This window comes from Xylaria bambusicola, assembly GCF_022495145.1.
Source record: "Xylaria bambusicola strain CBS 139988 unplaced genomic scaffold F5B22scaffold_60, whole genome shotgun sequence".
NCBI lineage: Eukaryota > Fungi > Ascomycota > Sordariomycetes > Xylariales > Xylariaceae > Xylaria > Xylaria bambusicola.
Genome location: NW_025953613.1, coordinates 198,001 through 220,325, shown reverse-complemented (window position 1 = coordinate 220,325; position 22,325 = coordinate 198,001). Strand labels below are relative to the sequence as shown.

Below are 22,325 nucleotides of genomic sequence, written 5' to 3'. Positions count from 1 at the left end.
CCCTGTAAGTATGTACATGCTGCCGACACGTCCCCGGCACCTAAACAACAAGTACCCGCTACTGTCATGGTGTAGTGCAGATCTTGGGAATCTTGGGGATCTATCTCACAGTCTATTTTCCTCCTTCTACGCCTCCCTCATCCTCTCGTTAATTGCCTGTCGTCGTCGTCGGCTTCGCTCCGTCGTTGCATCCAAGCCCCAACCGGCCTCTGCGTTTACCTTGTTCCCTTTCTCACACTCGTTTGGTCCCTCTGACCACGTTACTTGCCGTCTCCGTCCTCCTCTCCGTCCTCCTTTAACCCGGCCCTGATTCCCTACACGCGAGCATAGCATAGCGACACCACCTCCGATCATCCGCTGACCCCTTTCGACACCTCATCGACACGTTTGCTTGGTTCCTGGTAGCCGCAGTAGATATCGAGTTCGGCACATCAATCCCCAGGGCTCACGCCCTACGCTTTGCTTTGTCCATACAAGATCCATTCCTCTCTGCTCACGGCCGATTGGGGCTTTGGCGACCAGCTCCCTTGCATCCTTGTCGAACCATCCCCTAATATACAAACGAGTCACAACAAACTTGGAACAACCTAAGAAATATCGCCAACTTCCAGAGATTGTTCTGTCCGAGTTTTTAGGCATGGTGCAATTCAACCCGGCGCTTCAAAATTGCCATTGCTGAACCGAGCGCTTTCACCGTCACACGGATTGCTCGATCCTCTTTATCTCCCTCGTAATCTACCAAACAAACACGTCGTTACACCCGAGACGGGTTTTCCTCAGAGACTACTATGGATGCCCCCAAATCAGCAGCTGATGAGCTGTTGGACCTGTTAAAGAACCCATTTAAGCAGCCCGTAAGGATCATCTCGAAGCAACCCTTTTACCAAGAGGAAATGATATACTCACATGTTGAATAGTTATCGGATGGCGCCATTTGGTCTGCTCTCGGTACCTCGGTGGGTATCACCGCCGTTACCGCTATAATATTCTCCTTCGTTCGGCCTTATAATACCGTCATCTATGCTCCCAAATTGAAGCATGCTGATGAGAAACATGCGCCTCCTCCCCTGGGAAAGGGCTTCTTTGCCTGGGTCATGCCTTTGTGGCGCACTACAGAGAAAGACCTAGTCTCGCACGCCGGTATGGATGCCGCCGTCTTCCTTCGGGTTATGCAGATGTGCAGAAACATATTTCTCGTGCTCTCTGTACTCGGGACTGCGATACTTCTGCCCATATATTGGGAACTCAACTCAGACAAGACTGACCAGCAGAGGTGGACTCTGAGATTTACGCCTGCGAATGTGTGGGGGGAACCAATCTGGGCGCTCGTTGTCATTGGATACTCGTTCAATATAACTATCTGCGGCTTCTTGTGGTGGAATTACAGGCAAATATACAAGCTGCGACGTCTTTATTTTGAGAGCGAGGAGTATCAGCAGAGCCTCTCCGCGAGAACTCTGATGGTAAGCTGACATCAGTTCGTAGGTGAAGCTATGACTAACGAGGTGATAGTTGAATGACATCCCCAAGAATATGGCCTCAGATGAAGGCGTTGCGAGGATCATTGACAGCATGGTACCCCAGTCCTCTTTCTCTAGAACTGTTATTGCGCGCAATGTAAAGCTCATCCCTAGTTTGATCGCGCAACATGACCATACAGTTCGCAAACTAGAAAAGGTTCTAGCCAAGTATCTAAGAGATCCACAAAATCTTCCTCCCAGTCGACCACAGTGCTACCCTTCAAAGAAGGATCCATCTTATGGGACCTACCCTAAAGGTCAAAAGATTGATGCCATCGATTACTTAACACAGCGCATTAGAGAACTGGAACTGGAGATCAAGGAGGTCCGTAGCACACTTGACAGGCGCAATACCTACTCCTATGGATTCGCCAGTTATGACGATATCTCCGAAGCCCATGCCATTGCGTACACCTTGCGCAAGAAGAAACCTCAAGGTGCCACTGTTGTTCTTGCTCCTAAACCTAACGACATTATCTGGGACAACATGAACCTCAGTCCATCTACCCGAAGCTGGCGCCGGTTTGTAAACAACCTCTGGATTATTCTCCTCACCTTTTTATGGATCGCTCCGAACGCCCTGATTGCTATCTTTGTGTCAAATCTGACAAACTTGGGCCTGGTGTGGGACGGGTTCCAAAAGCAGTTGTCTACCAATACGGCGTTCTGGGCGATTGTGCAGGGTGTCGCATCCCCAGCTCTTACTTCGTTAATCTATCTCGTTCTTCCGATCATCTTCCGCCGTCTTTCGATTAGGGCTGGCGATCGTACAAAAACAGGCCGTGATCGCCATGTCGTCGCTAAACTATACGCGTTCTTCATTTTCAACAACCTAGTCGTTTTCTCGCTATTCAATGCAGTGTGGAGCTTTGTCATAACAGTCATCGACACAACTCAAAGTGGATCAGATATTGGGAGTGCGATCCTGAATAGCCAGTTTTTCGAGACATTGTTTATTTCTCTTTGCAATACTTCCCTGTTCTGGGTCACATGGCTATTGCAAAGAAATTTGGGTGCTGCTATAGATCTGGCACAACTCTGGCCCTTGATCTACAGCTTTTTCATGCGCAAGTTTTCAAGTCCTACACCGAGAGAGATGATCGAGCTCACGGCTCCTCCTACGTTCGATTATGCCAGTTATTATAATTTTTTCCTATTTTACTCTACTGTCGCCTTGTGTTTCGGTGGTCTTCAGCCGTTGGTGCTTCCAGCTGCTGCGCTCTATTTCTCGATTGACGTCTGGCTAAAGAAATACCTCCTTCTCTATATTTTCATCACGAAAAACGAATCTGGTGGTATGTTCTGGCGTGTCATATATAACCGCTTCGTTTTCGGCACCATTCTAGCGAACTTGGTCATCTTTCTGGCCGTATTTCAACGGGGTGATGGTCAGCATATCCAGGCGTATGCGGTTGTTCCTCTGCCATTCCTCATGGTTCTTTTCAAGATATTCTGCGCCCGAGCCTACGACGCCAAGATACATTTCTATTCAACCCAGTCTATTACCAGGAACACCAACCCCAATGCTCTGAAGGACCCCTTGAGATCTAGCACTAATCTCGCTGCACGATTCGGCCACCCAGCGCTGTACAGGAATCTTATTACCCCAATGGTACATGCGAAGGCGCAGAACCTTTTAGCTTCAATCTATAAGGGCCGACTGTCGGATGGGCGTACTGCTGATTCAGGTGACACCATGTCCACTTCTGGCTATTCAGACGCATACGCTATGAAACCTATGAATTCGTCTAGGCCGGGCAAATCTGCGGGTGTTCCTGGATTTGAAATTGTGCCAGAGTCGCGTCTCGATTTTGAATATTATAAAAACCGGTCAGAGTTCGCCGCGGAGCATGGTGCTGGAGATCTTTTCGGTCGTTCAAATGATATAATGCGCCCTGATACGCCGGGAAGTATGTGGAATGGCAGCGAACCCAATTCTCGCTCGGCAAGTCCCGCACCTCCAGTTCCTCGCATACCGAGCCCTGGTCCGAGTCGCATCCTATCCCCAGCTTCAGATGGTGGAATGACTTATCCGTCCGGGTATATACATCCAATGGGAAGCCCCTACACACCACCTATTGACGTTGGGCAAGCGCGAAGCCCACTGTATTCACAAGGGAATGATAGCAATTCCAACCTAATGAGCAACGCAGCGCCCATGCCGGTAGCCAGTGCGCCTGGGTTCAGAGAACGTAGCGTGGAGCGACTGGGCAGGACGCCTGGCGGTGTTGGGATGCTTGGCGGCGGTCCGCAAGGCTACGGTGGTTTACCTCAAGAGGAAATCGCTTCTCCCGAGCATGATCCTATGCAGTACAACTATTTCCGAGAGGCGCGAAGGCCGAGGCGCGATCACTCACAAGGATGGTAATTTTTTTTGCCTCAAGAATTCCTCCAAATGTATATAAAACGCGTTGTGTATTTTTGATGGCATGAATATGGGATGCGGTGGGTTAGTAGCAGGCGTTTTCTGGCGTTTTCTGAATTCTGTCTGTCTATCTGGTTTTTTTATGGCAGGCCATTGACAGACATGGTGTTTCATTTTCTTGTCACCTGGATGAAAAGATCAGAAGCATTTGGAGAGCGAGAAAGACAGATGCATGAGGTTGAAACTGATGAACGACGAGCATAGAAATCGCGTGGTGTGTAGTCTGACGCCCGATCGATTGTAAAGCATTATGCATCATATCATGTATTGAATTACTTAGAACCTTCTTAATAATATAGTATCCTCAGGGAAAGGCACTTGGGTGCCTTTGTCCCTGGGGTTATATGTTTCTTCACGCTAGATAAATGAGTTTGAATAATTATGTTTTCTGGGTTTGGGGGAGGGATTGGTGAGATGAGGGGAGATATTGGCGATGATGTGCAACATGTGCTGCGCGAGATGATCGCTGCCAAGGCGTTCACGTGCCGAGGAACTTGACGCCATTGGTAGGGGAGGGTCTACTCTGCGTTTACTATGTAATCGAGTGCGACGCTGTGCTCGGCTGTTTGCCTGGGTAGGCAGGTAGAATTGGGATCGCTTTCGCGGATTACGTATTTATATTTATATGGTGGGTGCTGGGTGATGCTGGGAGTGAGGAGTAAATGGCTTAATTCTGTTGTCAACTCCCTCATTCTCAATCGCGCCATTGTCTGTTTGTTAGGCTGTCTGTCTATTTATCTCCTTACTTACGGGGGAACGTTAATTGGTTACCTACTGCATTGATCGAATCTAGGTTTCGGAAGGCATACGGCACGGGCCGAGGACTTGATTCCTCTTTACTCTCTTCTGCATTGCATACGAGCTTCGATTTACCTCAAAGGAACTTTTTCCCTACCCTATTGACGATAATTCATTCAAATCCCGGTGGGGTTTTCGAGGATTAAGACAAGACGAGAGAGAAAATGCGCTGGCAAGCTATCTTCGCGACGACTATCATGTCCATGACAAACGTCGCGGCGCTCAGTCTGCGCGTCATCACCTCCAACATCCGGTACGCGGCGGCCGCCAGCACGTACGAGAAGCCGTGGAGCGTGCGCGGACCACTGCTCATCGAGAAAATCAAATCCACGGCGGCAGCAGCAGCAACAGGTAATATTACTTCGATCCCGGTCCTCGGCATGCAAGAAGTCCTGCACGCGCAACTCCTCGACATCCGCGCCGGCCTAGGCGCCCAATGGGCCCATCTCGGCACAGGCCGCGACGACGGCGCGGAAAAAGGGGAATACTGCCCTATCCTCTATCAGCCTGCGAAAGTCAGGCTCGTGTATTCCACGCAGAAGTGGCTCTCGAAAACGCCCGATGTGCCGTCCTTCTGGCCCGGCGCGGGATCGCGGCGGTACGTGCTCGTCGCGGTCTTCGAGGAGATGGGCACGGGGACGAGATTCGTCGCGGCGAATACACATCTGGATAATGCGTCGCGGGAGGCGCGGACGGAAGGCGCGAGGATCGCGCTGCGGGTCATCGCGGATGTGCAGGGCGTGTATGGGCCGGATTTGCCTGTTGTGCTGTCGGGGGATTTCAATAGTGAGCCTGGGACGGGCGATGCGTATGGGGTTGTGGTGCAGGATGGGTATCTGGGCGATGGGTATGTGCTTGTGGACGAGGGGGGGAGGTTCGGCCCGTATGAGACGTATACTGGGTTTAACCCGGGGGAGGTGGATGGTGTGAAGCAGAGGATTGATTTCATTTGGGCTGGACCGCGGGATGGGGATGGGGATGGGAATGTGTGGGATGTGGAACGGTACGAGGTCTTGAGTAATGTCGTGGATGGCGTGTATTTTAGTGATCATCGGCCTGTTGTTGTTGATGTCGCGCTTCACTAGGACGGATACGAAGAAAGCGATTCTGGTATCGCGAGATTCTGGTCGATGTGGATGCTTCATTATTTATTTATTTATTTCGTGATCTAGTTAATGTGTTTGTTGTTTGTTGTACATATGCTACATGTTGAAGACAGCGTTGCGAGAGGCAGAAGACAGATATCTAATTAATTAATTACTCCTCCCCTTGGTACCGCCCATCGCGGACTGTACTGAGCCCCCGATACTGCCCTCCGGTGTGAATTGCTTGCCAATCATGCCCTCCTTGTCTAACGGGCCACCGACCTTCTGCGCCGCGCCGCCGAGTGCGCCTTGTTCTGGTGCGCGATGATGTGAGTATGGATATTCGATGGGCCGTCGACGTGTGACTGGGGAATCGATCGGTCCATGTTCGGAATCATTCGCTTACCTGTGAACTGCTTGCCGATGGTCCCTTCGGCGTCGAAGGCCTTGGGCTTGTCGCCGCCAAGACCGGCGTTGGCGGGCGTTGTGGTCGCCGATGCCATGCCGGTTTGTGTCTTGGCCCCCGTGTTAGAGCTTCCGTGAGCTGACATGGTTGTTGTGATAGTAGATTTGGAAGTGTTATGGTATATCTTTAAGAATACGTATGTGTTTAGAGGTTTATTTTCTGATCTTTTATTAATATGGAATCCGAAACAGTACGTTCACCTCACAGCAAGAGATTATATATGAAGCCAAAGACCCAGTGTCTACCTAGTCAGGAGTATGAGGTCATTAGTTCGTCATGTCGTGCACGTGTAGGACCTAGGACCGCTAAAGATCACGGACTTCCAATTGAACAAAATACTTACAGGGTCTTGAGAAATAATAAGTCTATATGTCAATGACTGACTATCTACTGATACGTGATTTCAATGACACTATGTATGTATGATGATGGTCGCCTTGGCTGCGATCGAGGCTATCCACAAAAGTCATGGCATAGCTGTTCCCCGCATTACTGCATTCATGCTTTTAATTCACCCCAGATTAAATACTCGGTACAAAGGTATTTGCTGACTCATTAGGGCATTGCAATCTGATTTCGGCATGGGGAGACCGAGTTACAGCGATAGTCACGTTACACTTCACACCTCACACGTAGATTTTGTAGTAGTAAGAATAAACCTGTATTCTCCAAGAGCTGACTTAAACGAGCGACATAAACTAAAACTTCAACCCAACATCTCGAAAGCTAATCTCAGGCCCGGCCTTTCCCTCCGGCAACTGCTCCAGCTGCGCTAACCGCAGCAGACGCAGCAGAGATCCCAGCTACTGTGGCGGCTGGAATGGCTGCTAGAAATGGAGCCGGGCAAAACTGGACCAGTGCGACAGCGGCAACGGTCGAAAGAGCGGTCTTGGCGAATGAAGGCATTGTTGAGCTAGGGATGTACGGTGGAAGGACCGAAAATGGTGTTGTAGTAGAGGCAAACAGAAGTTGAACAGGAAATCTGGTGATGATGTGCTATAGTTGTCACTGTTACCAGACAATAATATGCTGACGAAGAGGAAGAAGAGGAGAGAATGAAATAAAGACAGAAGAAGTGTTGCTGATGGTGATGATGAAGGATAGACTGGTCAAGACGAGCGATGGACTCGTCCCTTTATAGTCACATTGGAGTCATATTATTCTTGATCATTGAAGCGAGGTTTTTCTTTCTTTAGCTTCGAAACGGATACCATACCTCTGATGGATTATCACACATCCTCTTCCTACGAGGGTGTTCCGATGATGCCGGCATCAAATATGCTAAACTTAGAAATTATCGTGACTCTCTATCTCGGCGTTTCGCTGTGTTCTGCTTTCAATTAACTGGGTCACGATTTCTTGGGAAGGGCTACAAGAAAAGCATCATCAAGATTCTTCAACTTGCTGCAGGTACGACTGTCTCAGGCTCCTGCATATCGATGGCACATGTAGTCTTGAGTCTACTGAGGCGATTCCAAATATTGCAGCTTTCTGGATACGCATCGCTCTAGCTAACGGACTAACTTTAAAATACCTTTGGGAGGAACCGAGGGCTATCTACTATCCAGAAACCGGCAATGAACAAGTTCTTATCTACTATGTAATGAGGACGTGAAAGTCAAACACTAGAAACAATACGAACCAACATTCAGGTAACTCTAAAGTGTAGGAGTTTGGACACAAATCTCAAGCTAGACATAGTCACTTTGTATAACAAATGCATATATGCAGGGCAGCTATCTATTATTTGGTAAGTAATAATTACATCGAAGGACCGTGCCATAATCTAGATATCTACAAGAAGCATAGTAGCAATTAGAATGCCAGCTACATACTTCACCCAATACGAATCTTGGAAAACGATGACGATCCAGCCTATGTACGGTACATATCCCCTGACGAATCCGACAATCTCGCTTCGATACACTGAAGTGCGTTCTCCAGGGTATAATGCAACGTCGTCAACGATGTTATTCTAACATGCCCAGAAATAGGACAAGGACTTTCCGGATGGACCATTCGCCCAGTGGTAACGAGCTTCGACGAATATGCATCATGGATCTGAAGATAAAAACCAACCATCTTAGCAGTATAGGGAGATGAGCCAGGTAGTTGAGTCAAAATGGCCGTGTATCAGAGTTCTTAACTGTTTATGGAATATGTAGATGTTCCTCATTGTAGCACGATGAGTTTAGATTTGTCCATAATCTGGTATTTGCCATATAGATCCATTTCCTTTTTCATACAATAAGTTCTAGATCCCTGCAGTATTTCTGTTATCCGCACTACTTCTTGTGCGGCGTCAACGTTCTAACTGCTGCAATGCATGCCACGAAACCAACAGCTGTCAGCAAGCCTTACCACCGCAGTGAAATCACCCGATAGATAAAATTAGAATGTTATTTGATATTTTAAGATGTAAATTCAGAACTTGCTGCTAACATGCGTCAAAATAACCAATCTGATGAGAGATGTAAGCACAGTCGATCATGCGTAGTTGTATGTGGCTGCGTCTAAGCACGTGACCTCCTTTCGTCAATCACATTCACATTCACGTGGTGCAACAATTTCATAATTCATTCACCAAACCCCCAGAACAATCAACATATCTTGCCTTCTTCATCTCTCTCTTACACTTGCTCTACCTTGCCATTCTGCTTTAGCATCATTCTCAATATGGACATCAGCTTGCAGAGCCCAACCCCACCGGTAGAAATACTGAGTGGCTATGTATCGGAAGACGAAAAGACTTTGGCTCTCCATTGCCACGATGACACTTTCAAGGCGGCCACAGTTTTCAACGCAGAAGGGAATCCTGTCTTTCGCGTTGAGGGCACTTCATTTGGCAAATCGTGGAGCTGGAGACGGAAAGTGTTCGATGCGGCTTATGATCGGCACCTCTTCGACTTCCGACACGAAAACTTCGACTTCAAGAATCGATGGGTACTGGAGGATAACACAGGCCGCAAGTTCGGTTCATTTGTCCATAAATCACAATTGACTACCAATCACTCCGCCATCGATGCGACCGTGCGCACCACCGCGGGCGAAGATGTTCTCGTGACCATGCGGCCACGAGACGCAGCGGCTTTAACAGTTGCTGTCACCGTAAATGATACAACAATTGCGGCCATCGGTAAAGTTGCTGATAATAGGAATACCCTGTCCCATAAAGGAGATAGTACCGTCTGGTCGATTCGAGTTGCCGCTGCGACCGATCTGACGTTGGTATGATCCCTTCCTCACCTGTTAATCCTACTTTGCATGTGGCTCACAGAAGATCTAGATAGTCGCCTTGGCATTATGCCGTGCTGAGATGGGGCACGTCTGGAATCAGTGATCGGATGCATAGCTGGGGTCAAACCTCTCACCCGTCCTCCCCAACTCTCCATTTTTCACAGTTCCGCATTGCCCTACTCATTGAGGCCATATTACCACCATAGTTGCCATCAACAACGCAATAAAGTTATAAGAACTGGGTCAGAGCTACTTGGTAATGATGCTATATACAGAACAAAAACTAAATTGCATGGCTGAGAACAAAGCATAGTATGGGAAGACAATGAAATGGAGGGCCGAGTTTCGCTCGAATTCGAGTCGCCTTGCTCTAAACTATAGTGTAATGTTAGCATTCTTGTAGGGGGTATGGTGTTCACTTACAGTATCGATTGAGGTGTCGAGTTTAGTCGAATAGCCATGACTTTGGAGGCCCACCCACTGACCCAGGCCTTTCGACCCCCTCCAAAGTTGTCGTGTGTTGCCGTGTCGTATGTTGCTGTATCGTGTATCGTCGTGTCGAAGTTCGAGGCCGGTGTTGTCGTTGTCCATTTAAGCGATTAGAGGCCCACCCTCAAGCCCAGTCCTTCCAACCCCCTCCGACGCCGTCGATTCAGGTTGTCGTGACGTTGTCGCCATTTCCGTGTTGTTCGTGTCGGTCCGAGAACGAGAATAGTGAAGCAGTCGCGGTATTATCCAGCTCTTTAAACGTCCCACCCCGTAACCCGGGTCTTATAACCCCCTCCGGTAGCTTGTTGAAGTGGATGGAAAGGAAGATGGTGAAGTGACAGCGGAATTATCCAACACTTTAGGGGTCCCACCCCGTAACCCAGGTCTTGCGACCCCCTCTAAAGCTGCCGCGTTGCTGTAAATCATACCTTTTAGAGCTACCAGAGGTCCCACCCTAACCCAAGTCTTACGACCCCCTCTGATAGCTTGTTGAAGTGGATGGAAAGGATAAGGTGAAGTGACATGTTCCAGAACTTTAGAGGTCCCAACCGTTTGCCCAGGCCTTTCGACCCCCTCTAAGGCTGTTTGATGAACCCCATGTTCCCATCTAGCCCCCTGTTTTCCTCTATTGCCCCCAGCTCTGGGCAAGTTTTATCCTATACATAGGAAGCTCAACCCTCTGACCCACGTTATGAGGCCCCTGTGTCCACGCGTATAAGGTAGTTTCTTCTCTTGCCTTGTTTATCCTCTTGCCCAGGAGGTAGCATACCTTGCTTCTATCCCAAAGGATAATAGCACTCCCACAAACGGTAGGATAGGTATTATAGTGCCAATTCACCCACTGACGTTCGGAATCACCCTATCTCAAGTGAGTTAACATGCCCTCGACCCACTAGAATTGGTTGCCAACACGCTTCCAGCAACAGTAGTTGTACTAAGAAGAGAGTTGGCGGTGGTGTGCAGGGCATTTAGCATACCAGTCGCGTTTACTCAGCGCCTGGGCCAAGCTGTGAGACTCTACTATGTACCTAAGTACTCAATACAGAATCATACCTCAACTACTCCATGGAACATCTAGCACACCACTCAACCTCATACCCCTCGCCATCTGTCACTGTTACACGTACAACCGCTGTGCCAGCTGAATATGCAGTTCTCCTTGCACTTCGGCCGTACGAAAGGCCACTGCAGGCTGTTCATGATCGTACAGAGACATGCAGGCAATATTGGGCAATATTGGAAAGTGAGGTTATATAGACTTCGCTTCTTGAAACAGACCCCGAGACCTAGGTGGTCTGGGCTGGTAGAACGGTTGTATATAGAGTCGAGTTAAGCTACCAACAGTTAAGAAGGAGTTGGTTGGTCAAGGACTCATGCAGCCCTAGTTATTCATTATACAACATGCGTCATATACGATACACACATATGAGCATATATTAAAGCAAGGGAGGGCTTATTATAATTAATAAAATCAACAATCTTCTTAACTTCATTGTTTTGGCGCTTTTGCATAATGTATGACCGACCTTGTAGATCGCACACGGGTACGGGAGCATGCCTTATAAAGGCCCTTTATAAAACTTCATGATCATTCCTGAGACATGCAGCCCTGTATTGGAAAATGAGGTTGTACAGATTTCGCTGACAATGAGACATTTCGGGCTTTAAAGACTAGTAAAAGCTGAGAAATACTGGACCATTTATATATACAATACAGACAGCCACGAGAGCCAATAAGGGAGTTGGTGACTAAGGACTTTGCAGCCCTGGTATATTATTTTATCGTGAATACCTAGCTTCAATCCTAAGCCTGTTCATCTACTTTTTTATTTTCAGTTGCTGATCCAACTGAGTCACACTATAATCCTGATATTTCCATTTAAGAATCAATTAAGTATAAATTGACGTTGCAAAATCTAACACACTTGAAGCAATGCTACATAGGATCCGTTCACACATAAATAAAGGAAGCTAGTAATCCTACACAAGTTGGGCATGGTGCTCTTTGATACTGTTAAGTGTTGACATATTTTCTTATGATCCTAAAAATGTAACACAAGCTAATCTTAATTCCATCGCGCCAGGAAACAACAATATTGCCATCGCCAATGCTCTTATCCGCTGTAGTTGAAGATGCAAGTCGAAAGTGGATCATTATTTCATCACGTGAGGGAGCAGGCCAACCCAGTAATGTAGAGTAGCCCCAGCCAGAGTATCCATGGTTATCAGGCTGCCACTGAACTGCCTTATACTTACAGTGAGTTTAGCATATCTTAGGTGGCTGCCTGTGGGCGCTATAACTCCGGAATGCTAGCGGGCTTTTAATGGGCAAGTTGTGCTAGAAATAACTTCTTAGTACATGCCTAATTGCCCTAAAATTACCTACTAGCTTTAGGCACACACTGAATACGCTGAAAGCACCTAAGCACCCAAGCTTATAGCGCTTCCTGCGCATACATTCAGTGCTTCTGTACTACCACCTTAGGGCGCTGTTATCCCCCATAACCAACTGCACCCTAGAACTATCGGTATAGGGTGCATTGCCTACTTAATCAACCCACTTCGGTAATGAAGATTTCAACCCCAAATAGATATAGAGGGAAATACACATTCGTTTTTGCTGAAATGGAAGGTATATGAGGATTACATTCAACTGAACTGCTTGATCTGAGTGAGGTGGGAAGACCGTCTTATATACATGAACAGTGCCTTCGTAACCCTTCGTGCCCCTTGACCCGTACCGTATACATGAAGTGACTCCTTTACCACCCACACTTTCAATAATTTTTTTCTCTTTAAAAGGCACTTCCATTTTCCTCTTGATTGTACCTATAAAACTCATCATAGATGTCCTTGTCTACTGCGTACGGAAGATCACTACAAGCTTTTGCTAGGTACTGAAGCCTGGCGGCAGTCCCGTGTAAGAAACTTCTAGTTTAGAAACCAAGGTATAATCAATCTTCACGTGCGGTTAAGAGGTAGCTAAGAATAAAGATCACCACACTTGTCATATTCAATAGAGGCTGTACGGAGTATACTAAATGGAATCACTTTCCACTGAACCCTCAAAAAATATACATTATACATAAACCGTAGTTCCTACACTCATCTTTCGTCGCTTTTTCTTCCATTCTTCTCTCTACGATATCGACACTACCTCGCCTTGGATCTATTGAGTATCTAATTATCAGTGACAAATTCCAGCTATCTCGGGGCTTTTCTAAGTGAAGTTTTTCCAGCCCTCGCACAAGTGGTCGGATAAGCTGAACACTTGTACCTGCAAAGGTAGAAGCCTTGTGAGCCCCGAAGGGAAAGAGTAGCGGTCCAAGATGAGATTTCACTTCCTTCTCGAGTGGGAAACAGCATGGAGCTTATCCCCCCGGGAGGTAAAATCGTTTAAAAAGGTGGTTTGAATTGTGGTGTTTCACGGCGTAGTCGCGGCCGCATAGCCGCTGGCACCGAATGTGACTCTGAATTATATGGGATGTACTAGGTATAGTACAGTACATAGCTTATCAGCAATTATCAGGTTAACAGGGGGTTAGCTTTTCTGCAACGAACGTCAAACAGCACTGCATTTTTAGCCCTGTCGAAGGGGACAGAATCCCCTGCCTTGCTAAATTCAGCTGTTCAGCCGAATCGCCCAGAAATGGATGCCCTTCTCGGGGGCTAAAAATGCAGTGAATGGTGGCTAATGTCTGCTAGTGCATCAGACAATTGGAAGTTGCGTTGGAAACAGTCATAGTTTACTGCAGCCTCGCTGATCCTAGGAAGTAGAGTTTGGCTCTCATCACGGTGATATTAGGCTGTAATTGAGGGGATTACTCCAGACACGTTTCTAAGTTCTTGATCTAGTTTTGGTGATAGTCACACAGTGGGAAAGATCACATATATCTTTCGGCTGTCTCACCGGCCTGCAAGATGTGCTGAACCGATACTAGAGGACTTACCTATAGCACATGTGACAATCCATGGCTCAGGCGATTATATGATGTTGAATCCGAGCTGGAATACTACTAGCGACAACTAAGTCTTTCAGTAAGATAGACAGGGCCCAGTGTCCCGGTTGATGATGGGTGTAAAGTTCATAAGAGGAGGCATGCAGGATTATCCGGATACAGCGAGTAGAGTTCGGGTTCTCTTTTCATGAGCTCCGAACTAGGAAATGTATAAGGAAAGGGCCTAGTAAAAGCATAAGTAGGGGGCACTCATGCATAGAGTACAGTGATAGAGATATCGAGATTAAGATTCGCGAGTCGTCAGACACGATCTTTGGCAGGACGAACCCTTTTACCACACAAGTAGTAAGCAAAGATCACATGCAAATACTCTCCTGCCCCCTGGCTCACTATTACGATAGTATCTGAAATCCAACCAAGGAGAAATGCTTTGCTTCATTCAAATACCTCAATCTACCCGCCCAGAATTCCCGAGCAACTTCATTGTTTTGTTTACCAACATTTGCATTTCATCAACACTACACGCCATAGCATACATCCAAGCCCAACCCCGATTGAAACATGCAATTAAAATTCCCCAAGGACAATGAGGGGGGGAAAAAAGGCACAGACTCCTTGCTAATGACTAATCAATTGTTTCCTCTCCCGTAATGAGCAAGTTAGGACAGCAAGATCCAAAAGCCAGGAAGAAGAAAAAAGAAGAGATAAAGATGAAAAGAAAAGAAAAGTAGGCGTCAACCAGCAAGACCATTCATTAGAACCATTCATTAGATTAGAAATAAAGTAAAGTAAAGTCCAAACCAAAGCCTTCTCAACAATTAAGGGGGGAAAAACAGCATAAGTGCCCTCGCGTGGTATCGTGTGATGCAATCTACTCTAGCCGAGCTATTCTTGCATCTGGTGATCGTTTCCGTCATGACTTCGTAACAGCGTCGTGTAAATCTTCATATTTTCATTCGTGATATCGTGATATTGTGATTTTCTTCCCCATTGCAGGGAGATAGATGAGTGGCATGCATGTGTCGATGCCAGACAGATACACCTGACCAGAGGTACGTGCGCGGTATCTTCTCTGTACCTACCATATGCGCATCTCGCGATTAGGAGTAAAAGGAGGTGGCAAGAGGTGAGTAAGTAAGTAAGTCGCAGACCATGCCGACGCCAAACAAGCGTACACGGCAAAGCATCAAATACGCCGCGACGCAGCATTCCACGGCCGATCTCCTCGCTCGCGCCGACGACGATCGCCCAGCTTCGAGCCCTACTCTTCGCTAGGCGTATAGTCGTCCTCGCCGTCGTCCCGCTCCTCGCTCGCGTCCTCGACGGACGGGTCGGAGATCGGGTTGAACAGCTGCTTGAAGCGCGTCGTGGCCGTGGCGTGCGCGAAGCGGATCTGGAAGTGCCCGAACTTGCCCCTGCGCTGGCGGTGCGGGCGGTACTCGTCGCAGAACGAGTAGACCTGCAGGTTGCGCAGCCAGACGCGATGCGGCGCCTTGTGAATCAGCCAGTCCTCTGGGGGGTCGGGGGGGACTTGGAGGTTGGTTAGTGAGTGAGGTAAGGGGTGAGAGAGGGACTGGGTGGATGGTTTGGATAGAGGGGAGTGAGAAGGAGAGAGGGGCCGGATGTTGGCGTACTGAAAGCTGTCCAGACAGGACAATTCCGAAGCTGACCGTCGCGCGTCATGACATGCAGACGGCGCCCTTTCGTATGGAAGTCTTCGACGACAGCGAGGTAATGCTCGACCTCATCTTCAACGATTTGTCTGCCGAAAATGCGTTAAACTCGTCATTCCCATTGAACCAATGATGTACCCAACACAGGTTGAAGCGGATGGATGAATGGACTTACGCCTGAAACAGCCTCTTCTCCTTGCGAATGATGAACTCGCGGGGATCGAGAGTACGCACCCACTCGTTCCTCAGGCCGACGAAGGTGCAATAGAACAGCACCAGTTCTGTTTCCCTCGGACATCAATACCAATATTCACTCATTTATCATCTCGTCTAGATTGGAATGAACCCGATGGATGGGATCGGACGAGCTCCCAAAGACTAGAGAGGTAAAGGGCTCCAAAGAAAAGCGCGTGCGCTGAAGTGACTGACCTTCCCACGTCAGGAACGCGAGGCTCGCCCAGGCCTTCCTGCGCTTTTCGACGGGGTTCCAGTACGTCAGGTACAAGACAGACGTCGACTCCCTCTCGATAGTAAGGGCGTCGATAGAGCGGATCGAGACCCACGGCTCGCCGCTGGGTGTCCGTGTGCGCACGAGCATGAAGGGGAGTTGGTCGTAGTGGCGGAGGAATATGATTATCGAGACGCGATCGTTCTCAAATGTCCTTCGCGTCATGTATTAGTTCCGGGGTAATATCGATTTACCACGAGGGTTATAGCTAGTAGTTTGGAATGGTTCAGACCATTGGGGGGAGAGATTGAATCTTACCGTTTCACCAGTATCGTGACATCATCAGGGAAGGGGTCCAAATGCCCCATCCTATCCAACGGTCCAAAAGCATCTGATCTGTAACTATATCGTTAATGACATACTTCCCGTGAGAGGTCCAGTCGGAGTGAGGTCAGTAGCTCACTTGCCGCGCTTCCTAAACTCCCTCCTCGACGGCAGCGGATGCGTAAATATAGCCTCGGCCCAATGAGAGTCCTAACGCAAGCCTTATCAGCACACACATCGCTCCTTTTTCTCCTTTCTGAAAAAATGGTCTACGAATGAAGAAAAGACGACAAACCGTTTCTTGCTTCCAAAAATCTAGCGCCGTATCTCGTCTGATGAGATCGGTCCGGATGGGACTCGGGGGATCTATGCATGAAAAATTGGTTGAGCATTAAACTTCCCGCAGAACAAGAACGGAACGTAGGAACTGTTCCTTAAACCGGACATACCTATTTTCCGCGCGTCTCGCAACTGGAGAATGCGTATGCGGAGTGCTTCCATGGCGTTTACGTCGAAATTCGGATCCCTGCTCAGTGATGACCGAAATAAGTAAGGACTTCTATTCTTGTTTTTTGTTTTTTTTAGGAAAAAAAACAAAGGCTTTCCTTGTAATGCATGCATGGAAGGAATCTGCAAAGGCAAGGCAAAGGCAAAGTCAACGTACCTCGTCAACATGTAATTAAGCGAAGCTAGGTATTGGTTGTACATAACAAATCTGGCCGGCAGCGTGGTACCAGGCAGCTCGTTGCTCATCTCATGATACATGGTGCGCCAGCGGTGTTCCTTGCTGCGGTACTTGTCCTCGTAGTAGCCCATGATGTCGCGCAGCGTGCGGCACAGGCAGGGCAGGATGACGTTGAGGTAGTCGATCATGACGGGGACTTGGGATAGGTGCACCTGGGACTTGTCGGCGAGGTCGCGGAGGAGATGGCTCGTGATCTGCAGATGGTCGATGACGGCCGTGAGGTGTGGTTGGAGATGCTCTGGTAGGGCGTTGCGCAATCCCTGGAGACAATACCCGACCCTGTCGGCGCGCTCGGCCTCAACGCAGCACCCATCCAGCACGCGCGGGCCCAGGTCCCGGGCCGCTAGGTCTCGGGTATTGACCCGGGGTGCCGGAGTTCTAACCCGGCGGATTCGGATCGGCTCCATGGTGAATTGATGAGGAGTTTACTTTTTCATCGTGGCAGATCGCCGATGAAAATTCATTTTATGGCATCTCATTCGGCTTCTGGTGTTACTTGAAAGTGCAAAAACAGAAGAGGTGGAAAAGCAGGTGGTTTCACTTTAGGGAAGACAAAGTATGGCAGTTATTAAAGAGCAGCGGGTGTTCCACAGGAGGACGTCAAAGTGGCTCGTGTGGGGAAGCTTCAAAGAACTCCAATGGCGTACAGAAGACAATCAAGCGCGGTTATCTGGGGAACTGGAACGCAAAAGAAATATCTCGCGAGAGACTCTGTCTCTCTCTCTCTCTTTCATTGCCACATGCGGCTGCGGCTCATCTGACGTGGCCAGAGCCTAATGGGGGTGGGGGGAATTCTCAGACGACACACGATCGGTGGATGGCCCAGCTATGTAGAACAATGTCGGCTGGAGAGTCGTACGCCTATGGTGCTGCTGATGGGCGCATGGATGGAGACGCACTCATGATTGGGTCTCACTATAAAGCACCATGTACAATGGAAACACGAAGCCGTCATCGCAAACAAACTGTTCGACCTAGAGACGGGATATCCGATCACCTGCCATTGGAAGGAGCGACGGAGGTGTGAATAATATGAATCTCTGCCGATTTGACACAGATAGAGACATTCATTTACGAGACAGCCAGATAGGGTATTCCAGGTGGCTTATTAGACGGGAACTCGTCTTGGGACGACGTGCTTGCTTTGGGAGTCTGTCTATGCCCGAAGGGGTAGCTTAATGTTTCGATGCGGTCTTCCGTTGGACAGCCAGCGGCGTCAGTGAGGGAATGCCACGAAGCCAGCAATCTGAATCAAGCAATCATAGCGCGCCGGGGAAATGGCACGATACGGAAATCAGGGTCCGGCAACGGTGGTGTTGGGTCTCCCACCATGCGGAGAAGAGGGACGGCTTGCATAAATAAGCTGCAAGAGACCTATTTGGCGGGTGATCACATCGCTGTTGGCTTCTGGGCTGTCTGTGTATTCTCATCCACTACGGGGGTTCTTCGCCCCGATTGATGAGTGTATGGCGAGCGACATATCATATATGTAGGCTACTCGCTCGTTAATGTTCTTTCCCCTATCTTTGTCTCGCCAAGCTGCATTGGAGCCGGAACATTGCACGTTTCAACGCATCACCTTCAACTCATCGCACCTGGAAGAATATAGACGAGGCGACATTTCGTAGAGCAGAGACAAGCAAACAGGAATCGGATAGATACGAACAAGCACCTAGAGGATGAGCGGGAAATGCTTGTAATCACCCGGAGTCCTCGGTCTGGTCGTATCAATGAAGGAGGTAATACATTCTATATTCCACTCTTGGAACGAATATGAGAATCGAGAACTATATACCCTATCAGGCGTGTTGACGATGCCTTGTCGAGCGAAGATCCATTTTGAACAGGAACTATGGAGAATCGACAGATTGGGTAACAATCAAGCCTCATTGAGAGGAACGTGGGATGCTGGGCTTACCGTGCTGGAGACGGCTTGCCCGATGACGGCTCGCATATGCAACCTGCCCGACCCAAGTCGACGCTGCAGGTTTCCGGGGCAAATAATGGAGAACTAAGCCTTGGCCTAGAAACCAGCTTCAGTTGCTGTGTCAGGACATGATGCAAGCTGAAGGAGAGGGGTGTCATGTCTTATCATAACAGCTAGTGGTGCTGCGGCGCCTCAGAAAGCTGCAGTTGCTGGTAATTACCGCCGGGTGCTAATTAAGCATCGATATTTCATTGAGATGGACGAGAAATCATGAAGACGGGAGGATTCAAGTCTTCAATCAGTTGATGTTTGAGGCCGTTGTTGGCCAGTTACTGACTGTTTATAATCATAGCCTATGGCATCTAAGATTTGTAGCATTGATGATGTTACAATTAGCTACTCGCCAGCTTGACAGCTCCTAAGCAGTGGCGAGCTCTCTCATGTTCGTCCATCACACATAGTATGAAACAAGGGACATGTTTCACAAATTGTGCTGTTAACTAATTTACAATGTCCGAGTGCATCGGTCCTTATAATAACCTCGTTATACGGATGCCAGAGTATGACAGCCTAAGTCTGAAGATCTCTTCGACTTGACACCCTCGAAAGCAAAACGAAGCAGAGCCATCCTGCTTCACAACACCGTCCCTGCCCATACGTAAAAGAAACAAAATTCAATACCGCCAGCATCTTTCACAACCCATGACCATGGTAGAACGTAGTCATCCCGTCGTGAACGTGCCTCTAAATCGCAACCGATGACATGGACTTGTTATGCTCACATGCCGCTCGACTCCCTCCATTATATATGCTTAGTCGGACTCGGCCTGTACACTCTAATTAGCAGTGTATTAAGGGAAGCCAGCCGTATGTTTAATCAACGTACCTGGTAAGCTTGCTTCTCATCCTCGTATCGCTTCTTGTCGGCAGCAGCCTTGGCCTCGTACGGGGCACGCTGTTTGTCATTGAGGGCCTTCCATCGCTCGCCAAGGATCTTGCCAACTTGGCCTGCTGCAGTGTTAGTGCTAGGTTATGGGCTGGAATCGATAGGGCCCGACCGTACCGAACGAAATGCCGGGGTTCTCATCACGAACGTTCTCGCGTTGCTCGTTGGCGAAGAACATGTATGCAGAAAGACCACGCTTAGGGGCGTTGGGATCTGGTGATACCTTAGTATAGTGCATCGGCTTTGATGTACATGTGCATTGTCTGAATTGAACGTACCCTTCTTTCCCTTTCTCTTCTCAGGCTTGCCAGCCTTGCCGCGCTTGGTAGCTTCCTTAGGCATGATAGGTAATTTTCTAGTGAACTGTGAATTAGTGATGCCAGTATACTAGATGGGAGCATGATTTGGTATCGTGCATGGCACGGTAATAAGAGCAATGAATGAGGCGAGGTGGAATGATCTACTGATGATCCAGGCGATTAAGTGATCAGGGAGGCATGACAGGAATTTTGTGAGCCATCATAGCGGCGCCCTCCAACGCGGAAGAGGCAGCTGTATATAGAAAAGATATGCGAACGGGTGAGGCTGCACGGGCGCAATGAGAAACAGGTTTTCTGTCGCATGCCAATTGAGTTGCGAACGCGTGAAAGACGCGTCTTGAAGCTTTAAATCGGCAACAAGTGACGCCAACACATACAACCAGGGAGATATGGGAAAATCAGGAGTGGTGGTTGAGGTTGACGGAGCTATGGTGTTGAGCTGCCGCTGGTGGACCTCATGGCCGATTCTCGCGATGTTGGCTGCGATAGTGATGATAGATAGCCATGACAATGGCAAGCAACGGTGGTCTAAGCTACTGGAGAAGAGATGCGAGGGAAGCGAGAAGATGCAATTGGAACAAAGGCAGCGAGAACAAGGCAGAGGGAAGAGTGCGTGCGATGCACGGGTGCAGAGTTGTTGAATAGCTTTTTAGGAGCTTGGCTTGTGCATATAAATTTCAAGTATAGAGTGCGTAGAATGCGTAGAATGCGTTGTGATCGAGGTTGTGTGAAAGTTGCTGATTGCTGCGAGGTGACCTTGTGTTTGTAGTGCAGTGCCATAGTAGGAGAAGTACTCACTGTTTTGTATGTGTGGGCTGCGTACTGCGGAAGTGAGCAATGGGCGGATGGGCGCGGTGGTGAAGTTGAGTGAGGGCGGCGTTTGTATGGGAGACGATTTGTATGGGAGTTTGTATGAGAGAGCAGAGAGAAGAGGGAAATTTGTATGGGGGGACCGCTTGGGCGACTGGGCTTTTCAGGGTGGGCGGGTGATTGTGTGTGGGAGTCGACTGGAAGGGGCACCTGGAGCTGGGGGGTGCGGTACCCATGTACTCTGGTACCGGATTTTGGTAGGGAGGGTACATTTGTCTCCATTGTCTCCAGACTGTCTGCCCGTCTGTCCCTCCCTCTCCCTCTCTCTCTCTTTCTCTCCTAGGCTGTCTGTCTGTCTGTCTCCTCTCCTCTCCTCTCCAAACTCCGAGAGGGAGGGTGCGAGCCTAGCCTGCCTGCCTGCCTGCCTACCTACTACATACCTAGTACATACCTGACAAAAGTAGACTACATAGTATGGGTGCTGCAGCAGCAGCAAAGCGGGTTGGACTGTCTGAGCGGGTGTCTGGTCTGGCTTTCCATCTGGCTTGGATGTGTTTGGGGGGTGTGCGTGTGCGTGTGTGTGTGAGGTAGTGGTGGGAGGGGAGAAAGTACCCGGCAAAAGTGTGTAGGTGCACTGCATCGCCAAGTACTCTTTCTATCTGCTAAGGTATACCCTTACGTCTTCTACGTATTAGATACTTTACTCAGGTTAGGTAGGTAGGTGATGAGAGGGGTACCTGCCTAAGCGTCCACTGCCCGCTCTCTTGGGCAGAATAGTACATAGAGACCACCCGACTAACACCACCTGGGCACTGCCTGGGCACCTGGAGTTACTGTATGGAGGGGGAGGGAGGGGTGGTGGTCGAGGCTGGTCTAGTTCAGGCTTTTAGTAGGTACCGGGACATAGGAGGCACGAGGCATCTAGGCACCTACCTACCTAGCTTAGGTACTGTGTATATGATAGTATGAACACTGTATGGCTAAGTCAATTACATAGGTAGCGAAACTCACGATTATCCTGCCTAGGTATGTGGGTAGTAGGTATTTGGCTCCAGTACAGGTACAGCGAGGATACCACAGGTCCAATGGACTTTACAGTAGACACAGCACTGTACGGTTTCTGTTCTTTCGCGACACTACTCTAGACACCATG

At 48.7% G+C, this 22,325-nt stretch overlaps 7 protein-coding genes across 7 annotated transcripts; 3 read left to right on the top strand and 4 right to left on the bottom strand.

Moving 5' to 3' along the window:
• Positions 1 to 128: 128 nt before the first annotated feature.
• F5B22DRAFT_624810 (uncharacterized protein) lies at positions 129 to 4,344 on the top strand. Its single transcript, XM_047976144.1, has 3 exons — positions 129 to 854; positions 918 to 1,463; positions 1,513 to 4,344. The coding sequence occupies exons 1-3, from the start codon at positions 789 to 791 to the stop codon at positions 3,886 to 3,888; spliced, it is 2,988 nt and encodes a 995-aa protein (XP_047826485.1). The 5' UTR covers positions 129 to 788; the 3' UTR covers positions 3,889 to 4,344.
• An 8-nt stretch (positions 4,345 to 4,352) lies between these two features.
• F5B22DRAFT_473644 (endonuclease/exonuclease/phosphatase) lies at positions 4,353 to 5,961 on the top strand. Its single transcript, XM_047972175.1, has one exon. The coding sequence runs from the start codon at positions 4,908 to 4,910 to the stop codon at positions 5,826 to 5,828; it is 921 nt and encodes a 306-aa protein (XP_047826484.1). The 5' UTR covers positions 4,353 to 4,907; the 3' UTR covers positions 5,829 to 5,961.
• Positions 5,881 to 6,749, bottom strand: F5B22DRAFT_473634 (uncharacterized protein). Its single transcript, XM_047972174.1, has 3 exons — positions 6,638 to 6,749; positions 6,235 to 6,539; positions 5,881 to 6,142 (listed from the first exon to the last, which is right to left on the bottom strand). The coding sequence occupies exons 2-3, from the start codon at positions 6,377 to 6,379 to the stop codon at positions 5,997 to 5,999; spliced, it is 291 nt and encodes a 96-aa protein (XP_047826483.1). The 5' UTR covers positions 6,380 to 6,539; positions 6,638 to 6,749; the 3' UTR covers positions 5,881 to 5,996.
• Positions 6,750 to 6,878: 129 nt separating this feature from the next.
• F5B22DRAFT_624807 (uncharacterized protein) lies at positions 6,879 to 7,564 on the bottom strand. The gene has a single exon (XM_047976143.1). The coding sequence runs from the start codon at positions 7,198 to 7,200 to the stop codon at positions 7,027 to 7,029; it is 174 nt and encodes a 57-aa protein (XP_047826482.1). The 5' UTR covers positions 7,201 to 7,564; the 3' UTR covers positions 6,879 to 7,026.
• Positions 7,565 to 8,685: 1,121 nt separating this feature from the next.
• On the top strand, positions 8,686 to 9,707 carry F5B22DRAFT_473586 (uncharacterized protein). Its single transcript, XM_047972173.1, has 2 exons — positions 8,686 to 9,522; positions 9,581 to 9,707. Exons 1-2 carry the CDS (start codon positions 8,971 to 8,973, stop codon positions 9,632 to 9,634), a joined length of 606 nt encoding a protein of 201 aa, XP_047826481.1. The 5' UTR covers positions 8,686 to 8,970; the 3' UTR covers positions 9,635 to 9,707.
• Positions 9,708 to 14,904: 5,197 nt separating this feature from the next.
• F5B22DRAFT_473345 (uncharacterized protein) lies at positions 14,905 to 17,965 on the bottom strand. Its single transcript, XM_047972172.1, has 9 exons — positions 17,089 to 17,965; positions 16,874 to 16,950; positions 16,720 to 16,790; positions 16,564 to 16,634; positions 16,419 to 16,502; positions 16,082 to 16,314; positions 15,828 to 15,933; positions 15,614 to 15,741; positions 14,905 to 15,509 (listed from the first exon to the last, which is right to left on the bottom strand). Exons 1-9 carry the CDS (start codon positions 17,574 to 17,576, stop codon positions 15,241 to 15,243), a joined length of 1,527 nt encoding a protein of 508 aa, XP_047826480.1. The 5' UTR covers positions 17,577 to 17,965; the 3' UTR covers positions 14,905 to 15,240.
• A 1,943-nt stretch (positions 17,966 to 19,908) lies between these two features.
• Positions 19,909 to 20,384, bottom strand: F5B22DRAFT_650949 (Non-histone chromosomal protein 6; the record flags this gene model as incomplete). Its single annotated transcript, XM_047979390.1, has 4 exons — positions 19,909 to 19,923; positions 19,983 to 20,104; positions 20,160 to 20,255; positions 20,321 to 20,384. 4 exons carry the CDS (start codon positions 20,382 to 20,384, stop codon positions 19,909 to 19,911), a joined length of 297 nt encoding a protein of 98 aa, XP_047826479.1.
• Between the last annotated feature and the right edge of the window lie 1,941 nt (positions 20,385 to 22,325).

Bases quoted from the DNA above. Each gene is read 5' to 3' on its own strand.
- F5B22DRAFT_473586 (XM_047972173.1), top strand. From the start codon at position 8,971: ATGGACATCAGCTTGCAGAGCCCAACCCCACCGGTAGAAATACTGAGT. The intron at 9,523-9,580 runs GTATGATCCCTT...CAGAAGATCTAG, and splicing joins CTGCGACCGATCTGACGTTG to ATAGTCGCCTTGGCATTATG.
- F5B22DRAFT_473644 (XM_047972175.1), top strand. From the start codon at position 4,908: ATGCGCTGGCAAGCTATCTTCGCGACGACTATCATGTCCATGACAAAC.
- F5B22DRAFT_624807 (XM_047976143.1), bottom strand. From the start codon at position 7,200: ATGCCTTCATTCGCCAAGACCGCTCTTTCGACCGTTGCCGCTGTCGCA.
- F5B22DRAFT_473345 (XM_047972172.1), bottom strand. From the start codon at position 17,576: ATGGAGCCGATCCGAATCCGCCGGGTTAGAACTCCGGCACCCCGGGTC. The intron at 16,951-17,088 runs GTACGTTGACTT...ATCACTGAGCAG, and splicing joins CTTAATTACATGTTGACGAG to GGATCCGAATTTCGACGTAA. The intron at 15,742-15,827 runs GTAAGTCCATTC...CATTTTCGGCAG, and splicing joins GAGAAGAGGCTGTTTCAGGC to ACAAATCGTTGAAGATGAGG.
- F5B22DRAFT_473634 (XM_047972174.1), bottom strand. From the start codon at position 6,379: ATGTCAGCTCACGGAAGCTCTAACACGGGGGCCAAGACACAAACCGGC. The intron at 6,143-6,234 runs GTAAGCGAATGA...ATCGCGCACCAG, and splicing joins CATCGGCAAGCAGTTCACAG to AACAAGGCGCACTCGGCGGC.
- F5B22DRAFT_624810 (XM_047976144.1), top strand. From the start codon at position 789: ATGGATGCCCCCAAATCAGCAGCTGATGAGCTGTTGGACCTGTTAAAG. The intron at 855-917 runs GTAAGGATCATC...CATGTTGAATAG, and splicing joins AGAACCCATTTAAGCAGCCC to TTATCGGATGGCGCCATTTG. The intron at 1,464-1,512 runs GTAAGCTGACAT...ACGAGGTGATAG, and splicing joins TCTCCGCGAGAACTCTGATG to TTGAATGACATCCCCAAGAA.